The sequence below is a fragment of the Ictalurus punctatus genome, chromosome 8 (assembly GCF_001660625.3).
Source record: "Ictalurus punctatus breed USDA103 chromosome 8, Coco_2.0, whole genome shotgun sequence".
Classification (NCBI taxonomy): domain Eukaryota; kingdom Metazoa; phylum Chordata; class Actinopteri; order Siluriformes; family Ictaluridae; genus Ictalurus; species Ictalurus punctatus.
Window position 1 is genome coordinate 11,896,542 of NC_030423.2, and position 11,382 is coordinate 11,907,923.

Here is an 11,382-nt window from a genome sequence, read left to right on the forward strand (position 1 = left end):
GTGGTAGTGCTGCCTGCACACACACAATGACTTTTCCATAACCCCGTAATTCAATCATTTTTATACCTATCCTTCAGCATTCCATCAGTGGTAGTGTAGTAACACGTATAACAAGTGTAGAAACAATGTAGTAACAAGCCTAAGTTACTTGTAAGGTTTGGATTGACAGGTGGTGCAGGTTTGTATAGTATACAGTAGGTTGTCAAAACACTCTTTGCGCTTAATGTAAGCATGGCTTCACTTGGTGATGACTGTGGTGTAATTGTGATCTGTGTTGGTGCTGAGGGTATAAATCTCACCAATGTTCATATTTGTAAGACCTGGCTTGATCAAAACTTTGGAGAGAATCTTGAACCGTAACTTGCCCATTACATATAATTCTTTAGCACATTGTCTGTAACTGGCTTTAGGTTATAGTTACGAGTTTTTGATAATGTGTTACAATGAGTTTAACATGTTCATTCATGTCTGAGTACCCCATGCATTATCCAATACTCTTGATTATACATGCTTGTACCGTCTTCACAATGAGGTACTAAGAATCCAGTTAATACACGGATCTCCAGAATGCAGCCAGCTTCTCCCATCTGTCAGTCTGTCTGTGTGTGTTTGTGTCTGATGCTCATTCAACTGCCCAAACCATTGCATTGAGAAGGCAGACTCCAACATGTATCAACTCCCTGAAAAACATCCTTCCTCACAAGGTTACAACCCCCACACAGTTTCCCCTCTAACACTCAACTTTCAGTCAGTCCCTTGCCTGTTTTTGTCCATCCAATCCTCAAAGAGCTTGACAGGAGCACGGCCCCTTATGCTTCCCTAATCTGCACCTCAAGAGCTGGTGGCCAAAGTCCACAGCCTTCTGCTACATGTCAAAAACCCACCCGGGTCCAGTGGCCCTGAGGAAGTGCAAATATCTTTTAATGGTCTGGATGCAGATGGATGCGCCCATGACAATAGCCCCCGTGCCGGTGCTTTTTTGTCAGCAGCCAGCAGAAAAGGCCATCACAATTACTCAGCAGAATTATGCATGCAGGCAGGAGCCATTCTTATGCTAAAGGACTCTCATAATGAATGTGAACCATTCCAGGGAAGTTGTGTGCCACTTTTTTTTTTCTTCCTAATGTGCCTTTAAAGGACAAACTAAGAGTAGCATAAGGTCTTTTCTGAGACAATGGGTGAAGAACATAATAAGATAAGTGGGGCGTCTTTCAGGGCCCTATCACCTTGCGCCTGCCCATTACATTAACATAGGTTGTATATCTCTCTGAGATAGATCTTTGCTTGATAAAGTGTGCTTGGTTTTATGACCTCTGCAATTCTTGGCCTAAGATTGACAACATGTCAAAAAAAAGCTGGACGGGTCAGGCAGGCTGGCGACTGCCTATATGAGGGATCTTGACACACTTGCTAGCTTTCCTGTTTGGCCTATGAACCAAGGCAAATGTCAAGGTTTCATCATGCCGAAAGGTTACAAAATGAAAATCACCCCTGTGTTTGTATGAGGATTTTTCTTTTCAAACCACAGTATAAATGGATTCCTCCTGGATTCACAGTGAAGTTGAGCACTAACATGTTCAATCAGCCCAATCTTCACAGCACTCAGTGACTAGTGGACACAGCTAGACGCATATTTGCACAGTAATCTAAAACCAGGAAGCCTTTGAAACCTAATGAAAGCCTCTTGAGGAACAGGTTGGTGGTTCTGTGTCTTTAGGACACTCAAAGCCTTCTGTTCGGACACCCTGGGGCAAGCTTCAGACACGGTTTCTCTGTCATTCTGAAGCTGGCGACTTAGCTTAGGACTTAGCTCTGATCTACCCATTGCAGACATTGGACAACATCCATGACCTCAGGGTTAAGCAATGAATTACAACACCCAGACCTTGTTTTACACACCATGTCTTTGAAAGTAAATGCATAGGGATATACAATCTTTGTAATTCCAAGTCTACCCAGGAAATAAACTACACAACTAGCAATGTTTTTTAGAGTATAAAACTGCTCCAAATGTATTTTAGGATTTTTTTTTCTGCAAAGTTGTTTTATACAACTGGATCTAAAAATCAGATTCCAAACGGGTTTTGAACATGTACACACAGAATGTCCTGGATAATGCATACACTTTCAAATGATGGGTTAACCTGTTTTAATTCTGGTTTGAGATCCAGTTGTGGCAGACTAAGAAGGAAGCAAAGATCCCAAAGTGCGTCTATAGCACATTTATACAAGCTCACAGCATGTACAAGTTAACAAGATGACTCTTACCATGGTGGCCACACACATAATTAGGATGCTGTTGTATTTGCCATAAAAATGGAGGGGCAGGGATGTTGTGGAGGCAATTTTGACTTTGAACAGTGGAAAATCCAGTCTGTCAAAACCTCAATGGGTTATTTTGTTATAATTCCAAAGTTTATGGATTTTTCCTGTGTGTGGCACAACTCAGTATAAAAGGTTTAAGTAGTCCTTGTCTGTGCAGAAGAATAAAGGTTGCAGTGTTTGCACAGTGTAGAATCTCTCTTGGGAGGTCTGGCCTCAGGTGATAATTCATCTGAACCACCTTATTAACCCACTGTAAATTAGGACCCATTCTTCTTCCTGGATTAGTTTAGCATTCATTTTATTTCATCAAATGGTGGATGCACTATATGTACTCACACAAAATCTTGATTCATAAATAAACACTGAATTTATTCCATAGTGTATGCCGCTCAATCTGAAGAACAAAATATTTGAAATTATGAAATCTTTTAAAATATGCATTTCAAAGGACCTGGGTCTCAGTTACTCGTCTTAAACACTACAAATACAATTCCACAGGCCTGCTCTCCATAAAAGACTGAAACCATATTGAAAAATTTTCATGCAAACAGGTACATGTATATCTGCATTTGCACTATGTAACCAGTCATGAATTTATTTTCTACTGACTGGGTAATTCACTTTCATATGATTTCCATAGTGATCTCTGTCTATCTCCAGTGATGTGGTTAAGAGATCAAATCAACTGTGGTCTGCTGCAGACATGCAGGTATCAGTGGAGATCGGGGAGATTCTGGTGGTGGTCTGTTAGTCTCTCAAGATGTCCCCTCATCTCTTGCTATCTATGCAAATATAAAGTTCCAGTGGGTTGTATACTCTTCTGGCCAGAAGGTATCTTATCATCTTATCATGCTTGATGTGTGAGTTGATTCCAGTCTCCTTGACTCTCTCCAAAATTCCAACTGTCTGCTAACTCTAATCCTCTCCTTCTCCTTCTCCTACACACACCCAGAGTGCATTAATCTACTATTAATTAAATTGTTTGTTTTGCTGTGAAGATGGCTTGGTAAAGAGCTAGAACTCAAGTTCATGAATCTTCACATTAGGTTGCTATACCCACCCAATCTTCATTCCACCACAAACTGTAATCTGTAGACAAGGCAGTGAATTGATTCTAGCTAGAGTCCTGACCTCCTCCCCCATAGTCTCTTTGTCTCCACTGAGCCCTGCTATCCCGGCATGATTATTTCTTATCATGTATTTATTTGTTTAATCCACCCATCCCCCAGCAGCACTTGCCTCCTTGTCCCCTTGTATTAGGCGTGTGGACACCCTCCTTTATTCAAGATATGGATGTACAACTGCCACCATAGCACATACTTTACCATTGCCTCAAACCTGGTTGCTTCTCAGCCTGGGACTTCCATCCAGGAGCAACCACTTTTCCCTCCTTCCTTCTCTTTAACATTGGTAACCCAGCTGTGCAAGCACTATAAATAATGGATACATTAGTATGCATGAATCTCTCTCTCTCTTTTTTTAGGGAAAGCATGTTGGCAGGGGGGTTGCTCTGTGGGGTTTATATGCCTTAATTCATTATTAATCCCCTTGCCAGGCAAAGAGGGGTCTATAGTCTTCAGCTATACCCCAATATACACATCCTTATAACCTATAATTATTAGCTATCTTTCCACAGTGGAGCACAAAACGACAGTTTTTGGTGTCTTTCTGCTCAAGTGCTTCAGCCATAAAAAAAACATAGATTTGCAACATCTAGAAAGGTGTATATTCAGTTTTAACACCCAAAGCACTGCATTAAAATTGGAGGATGTTCAGGTGGCATCGTTTTCCTTGCTGCTGATTTCTGTGTGAAAGTCAAAAGGATCAATAATGCCAAACCATGGTGAAAAAAAAATACTACCCCACCCTTGTTGTTTGATGTAACTGGACTGTATGTCTGTTTATGTTTTGTCCCCCAGCCTGTTTTGCACAGCTACGAATTTGTTTTACTATATGCACTATATGGCCACCTGACCATCACACCCGTCTGTGGTTCTTCCCCAGACTGTTGCCATAAAATTGGAAGCACAGAATTATATTCAACAGTGTAGGATGTGTTTATATGCTGTGTTTATATAACTCGAGTAGCCTGCACAGAGCGCTGACCACAACCCCAGTAAAAACCTTTGGGATGAAATAGAATGCCAACTGTGCACCAAGCCTTCTCATCCAACATCAGTGCCTAATATCACTAATGCTCTTGTGGCTGAATAGATTAAATGAATAAATCCCCAAACCAGGTGAGGTTTTTCTTCAACTGTCCAATATCCTTGAATTTCCCCTATGGGGTATCAATAAAGCTACATCTTATCTCTTATCTTAATAACGGTGAGCCTGTACTCAGATTCCTGTTCTTGTCTGACAGGAGTGGAACCTGATGTGGTCTTCTGCTCTTGTAGCCCATTCACCTCAAGGTCTGTGCAGTGGTGTGCATTCTGAGATTTTTTTCTGCTCGCCATGGTTGTAAAGAATGGTTATTTGAGTTACCATAGCCTTCTTGTCAGCTCAAAATAAGTTGGACAGTCTACTCTAACCTCTCATATCAACAAGGTGTTTCTGCCCACAGAACTGCCACTCACTGGATGTGTTTTTGTTTTTTGCCCCACTGTGTGTAAAAATCTCGGAAGATCAGCAGTTTCTGAAATACTCAAACCAGCCCATCTGGTTCCAACAACCATGCCATGGTCAAAGTCACTGAGATCACATTTTTCCCTAGTTCTCATGTTTGATGTAAACATTAGCTGAAGCTCTTGACCTGTATCTGCATGACTACTGCATCAGTAAGAAGGAGCATTTTTACTCCCTCCCCCACTTAAAGAACTTTATATTTTTCCAATTTTTACGTCAGTGAAGAAAGTTATGGAATATGTTACATAATAGATTGGCACCTTGTCCAGGGTGTACCCCACCTTGTGCCCGATGCTTCCTGGGATAGGCTCCAGGTTTCCCCGTGACCATGTAGAAAGGATAAGCGGTATAGAAGATGGATGGATGGATGTTACATAATAGACCACTTTTCAGTCAACAAACATAATGAAGCCTGTTCCTTTTTTGCTGGAGATGACTTGTCCTGGCTCTTGTGTTCCTGGTTAAATTTTGTTTAAGCCTAACCCAGCACAAATAAATGGGGCCAGAAATCTTGGAAACAAGTTCAAGAGTTTGGCCCCCAGTGGATGGAGGACTATTTTGACCTTTAAATACCCTCATGCTCCTCTGCTACTATCCTTACAATTTGCCCAACACATCTGGAAGTATAGTTTACTTAGATTTTGTGAAGGGAAACAGGAGGTAAATCAGCAGCTGCTATAAATTGATACATGAGGCAAATTTATTGACATTTGTCCATGAATCAAATTTGGGTGTTATATTACAACCACTCTTGTCTTTTTCTAAATTCCACTTTATATATATATATATATATATATATATATATATATATATATATATATATATATATATATATATATATATATATATATATATATATATATATATATATATAGCTGCAGCTTCTGTTAGGGCCAAAAAGCTTTTTTCATATAATTACTTTTCTGATCACCAGGATGGTGACAAATAAGTCAGCAATCATGTGAGCACATCCGACATGAGTGTACAGTGGTTTAAACAAGTATATTGGGCTTTTATGATGGATTCAATGTTCCAGGCAGATTAAGACATTCTGTCTAGAAGTGTGTTGATACATATTTTTGACTCTCATACTTGTGTATGGCATTATAGATCTGTGAAAAGGTTAATTTTGCACCCAAACCTTTGGTTTTGTAATATATAATATCTGTGCCTCTGTGCACCCAATGTAGAACATGAAGTGTGGATGCTGTAAAGTATGGTATGAGACTGTGTGTAGTTTGAGGGAATGTTCAGCGGCTTGTTAGAGTGTTTGTTTTTGATTCTCCTCCCCACCACTAGGGTGCACTGCATGCCACAAGGCCTCAGATTCATTCAGACCAATCACAGTGCTCCAGCTGAAAGGCACACTGCCCTCCCCCATTCTAAAATCCACAGACAGAAAGAAATACTCAATTCCAGATAGACATGTGCATCTATGTGCATACTTACTGGATATCAGCCTGGTTTTGTCACATAAAATGAACATGCATAATCACATTTCTGAGCAACACCATGATACTCATAAATAACACTGACCCAGATAGCAATGTCAAAATATAAGACATGCATCACAGTGTGATGCACAACTTCATTCCTGCATGTATTTTTGTCTCCTTATTTAAGCCCCATCCACCCCCCCCCCCCCCCCCCCCCCCCGCTTTTTCTTTCTGTCTCTCTGAACATATTTTGCTTGCTCTGGGAAAGAGCACCATGCTGGAGAGGCAAACTCCAAAATAAAACAACTTTAAAAGCTTAGCTGTATATCTGTTATCTTTCAGTTGTTTTGCCTGATGTAACATGTTCTAGGCCCTATTGACTTCCTGAATTGTGTGACTGATCACTGCCTTATCACATTTAATCGAAATGTTAACACACTACCCCCAGCGTAATCTCTTAATAAAATATATTGAAAATAAGGATTACCTTTTTTATAAACCCATTTCATGCTCAGATGTAAAATGTTTGCTTGGGCATATTTAATTTAATGAAAGAATAGAATACAATGGGCTAGACTAGAATAGATTAAAATAGCTTTATTCTCATTGTACAAATACAACGTAATTAGTTTAAGAAACAGCATGTATTTCTATTTATATAAATCATCCACAGGAAATAAAATATTCCACAAAAATTTAAAAAGGAACAAATATCCTTCCATTAAAAAAAAGAAAAGAATAGAAAAGAAAAGCAACATTCGGTGTAGTGTGTGTTGTGTCTCAAGAGTCAGATGGGTTTGTGTCACACTACAAAGCTGGGTTGTTTTCACTGACACCACACGGGCCTGTGGTATGTGATGGAAACTTGTTCTTAGGTCTCCAGCACGGGCACTGGGGGCAGCTGCTGGCACCACACTGTGCAGCTGAACTCTGCTCAACCTCTGGAGCACCACAGCCTAGGCAGGAAATTGAAATATTGTGCCATATTGGCAGACCAGCGGCCATCTATCATTGCCGGCTGGCTCATGGTGATTCACCCTAGGTTCAAAGGTAAAAGAGTCAGAGAGAAAGAGAGTCAGAAACGAGTAAGGAAACACCGCACCTTGTAGGGGTCCTATCTGTAACTAACTCTAACAACCTACCACCCACTCTGTGCATTTCACTCTATCCCTGTGCAGCAGAGATAGAGTGAAATACGCACAGGTTTACTTAACCGTTATTAAAGGATCACAATCCTCCATTAATGAAGGCACACTGACCACTAATAATAAATAAATTCAGCTATAGCCTCTTTTTATGGATACATTCATTATAGATTTGATTCTTAGCCACTTGTCCGTCTTGGCCTCTTTGTATTAAGTTATATTATGTTCTCTATAGAAAATGACATTCTACATTCTTTCTCATTTTATAGCAGCGGTACTATGGAAAAGGTTATTTGGTGTTTATTCTGTTAGTGATATCAATCATTCTTGTTAATGTTGATGATTTTCCCTATACCACACTGACAAATTTCTCTGCCTGCACAATTTTATGGCCACTTTTATTTTTCTTTGTGCTATCCTAAACATATGGGTTTACTTTACTTTCTTATTTCTTAAGTTCTATATTTTGTGGTCACTTTATATTACATTGTTGATTACTTTACTATAGAATTTTCTCTGGCAGAGGCATAGTTATAGGTGTATAGATCCTGTACAAAGTGTGCAGTATGAAAAAACTGGTTTGTTGTCTAAATTCACATTAGTGTATATGGCAGTTTGATGTGAAAGAGAATGTTCCTGGCTTTCAGATTTTAAGGTGTGTGTGCGTGTGTTCCCAAAGGCAAAATGCAGTTTTGAGTGCTTTGATTGAAGACAGGTGAACTTTGGTTAGTGAGGTAGTTTGACAGTGTACAATAATGTGTATAAGTAAGTTCTGTAAGTAAAATAAATCTGTAATACTGTTGTGTTTTCATATTTTCCCCCCAAACTATTTTCCAATATTGTTTGTCTCTTCAGGTTTGCTTTTGTGGTGGTGTTTTGTTCTCTTCCCTGTTTTTGAATTTGCTGTTCTTTGTTCTGTACAATCTGCAGTTGTATTTTTATTTATTTATTTCTTTTTTATTTGCTGTTGGGGTTTTTTTTTGTTTCTTTATTTGCTTTGCAACTTTGCTATGTCATGACACTACATTTGAAAAGTCTCAAAAAATAATGAAATCCACCCTGTGTCAGCATTGTTTCCTTATAAGCTAATGCGCTATACAGTTATCTTAAAGAGGTTTCATAAAGACAAGCATTGGCATTTTACAGAACCTAGAGTGTGATTACCTAATACATAAGTTTGTGATTAACTTATAAATACTTGGCTGTGTGCCTTGCATGTTTACCCACGTTCACGTTGATTTCCTTTGCAATGTTGCCCAAACTTTACACTGTGAGTCACTAATGTTGATTTAAAAGTAAATGCGCTTCAGAGATACAGCATGAACGATGCAGGATGGTGCATATCACTTTAATGATCTTTTCCTTCCGCCGCACGATGACAGCGTCCACTGACCTGGTGAACCCAGGAGTTTTGGGAAATATTACGCGCTCATGAAGGTATTCTGGAGCTGAGGTGAGGCTATACTGAGTGTTACCCATACAGGAAATGACATCAACGGGTCAAAAGTTAAAAAAAAAAAAAAAAAAAAAAAAAAAAAACCCATAATAACTCACAGAACGGACAAGTGGGAGATACCCTAAACCTGAGTGTGGAGAGCAGGATACAGGATGCTTTGCGGGAGGTTTGCATCGTGGATGCTGAGAGGACAAGCCGCGCAAACAAGCAGCCGAGTAGGAGTCACACCCTGGCGGAGTGTTCCCCCCCCATGACTTTTCATCCATGGTTTTCTCTCTGATGCCGGGTACGCAGAAATCTCGGCTCACATGCAAGACGACTGGGGCTCCGGTTTTGGCGGATATCACAATGATCTGGCCGTCACCAGGATAAGAGAATGCGCACGAGATTTCAGTCTCAGTCCGGTGTCTGTGTCTGTGTCTGTCAGCAGGTGCGGTAGTCTGGAAACAATCAGGAGAGTAAAGCGTGAGGACTGCGGTGCTTACATTGTAGCAAAACGTCGTTTCATGTGGCTAGGGTAGTGCATCGTGTCATGTTTTCTTCCCAACGCGGCTTAACATGCGAAATTTACCTGCGGCGACTTGCGCAGCGGGACGCCTCTAAGCGCATCCCAGTCGGAGCTCCTGCGAGACAGAAGCGCGAGCCAATCACAGAGCGAGCGCGTGTCTTTTTTTTTCTTTCGTGCGCGCGCTGCGTCACGTGTTGTTTGTTGTAGAGCGTACGGAAGGGTAAATTTAGAGTTTACTCATCTGTGTGCAAGTAGATCCAAGACTGGCTCTGAATCTGGCGCATTCCACGCACTTAGCCACATGAACACGTGCATTTCTATATGAATAGACTTAGTTTAGATCCTAATACAACTATTATGAATGTGTGAAGTCTAGGCTATATGTTTTTTAAATCCTCTCCTTTTTCAGACAATATCTGGACGTTTCCATGCACACACACACACACACACACACACACACACACACACATACATACATACATACATACATACATACATACATACATACATATATATATATATATATATATATATATATATATATATATATATATATATATATATATATATATATATATATATATATATATATATATAAAGTGGAATTTAGAAAAAGACAAGAGTGGTTGTAATATATATATATATTAGCTTGGGAATTCATAGTGGCCAATATAATATGTTTGTTCTGACAACTAACCAGTAGAGAGTTTGGTAAAGACAGTGTCCTACACAAGGCTTTACACCTCCAGCCTGTGCTGTCTGCCTGTCCAGAGTGATAACTCTATTCCTCGTGTTTGTGAGTGTACAGCACTCGTTAATCTGTCTTCATGTCACAGTGCTTGCTTCTGTGTGTGTGTGTGTGTGTGGCGTACCCAGGCCAGAGCAAGCACACACTGGAGCTGTGATGTTGTGGTGCACACAGTGTAATGCAGCCGGACCTCGGGACCAGCAGTAATTAGCTGGGTGGGGGCATTCAGCCTGGCCATATATTCAACATGCTGAAAGGGTGTGGGCAGGGGGTCTATTGATGGGTGACAGGTGCAGCGGCGGAAGGAGTCAAGCAATCGAAACTAGAGCTGCAGCACAGTGCAAGGGCTGTGTCCGGTCCCCTGGGTCACCTCAGGGGCCCGATTGGGGGTCAAAATAGAACGCAAGTTCAAGATCCACTTCCTCTCCAGCTTTGCTCACAGTTTGTAGCGACTGATGGAAAGAAAGCATGCTGTCTCATTTTTGTTTTAAGTTATTTCTACCTTCCTGTAAAGTGCAAACAATACTCCATGTGTAAGTGGAATTACTTGATCCCTTAGCTTTAGACAGACTCTTTAAACTTGATTTCATTCAGCTTCTGTGTGGAAAAACACATATTATTGTGATACATTTTACCACCTCTGCTAGGGCTTTTTTTTTGTTTGTTTCAACTAGCTAATCCAGGTTATAACCATTACAAATCCTGCTGTCTTGGTGAGTAATAGCCAGACAGGAGTCTTTCTCTGAAACCTTGCTTTTATTTAGCATTCCTCCAGGTTTATGGCCAGGTGTTTAAAATTATCCTGGATATTTATTAGAAACTTCTGAAGGAAAAAAACATTTTTTTTTGCTTACATCTCAATTAGATGCATACTACCTAAACACATTTAGAGTACACAGGTAGACACACACACACACACACACACACACACATACACATAGTAACAGTGCATGGATACAGCTATTAAACACAAGGACATAAAATGCCAACCTGTCTCACTCTAATCATTAACTTGGGTCAGTGTGGACAATAGATGGAAGGCAGGAGAGCATTACTAAATGCTAATGATCTTGGCTTAGCCAGACAAGTGGTGTGTTTGCAGAAGTAAAGGTACAAAGTTGTGGCTTTAGGCCAAG

The 11,382-nt window shown here is 40.2% G+C and overlaps 1 protein-coding gene across 1 annotated transcript; it reads right to left on the bottom strand.

Moving 5' to 3' along the window:
- Window positions 1-6,214: 6,214 nt before the first annotated feature.
- LOC128633498 (uncharacterized) lies at window positions 6,215-10,484 on the bottom strand. The gene is made up of 5 exons (XM_053682362.1): window positions 10,371-10,484; window positions 9,562-9,666; window positions 9,089-9,430; window positions 7,224-7,345; window positions 6,215-6,335 (listed from the first exon to the last, which is right to left on the bottom strand). Exons 1-5 carry the CDS (start codon window positions 10,482-10,484, stop codon window positions 6,215-6,217), a joined length of 804 nt encoding a protein of 267 aa, XP_053538337.1.
- Window positions 10,485-11,382: the final 898 nt, after the last annotated feature.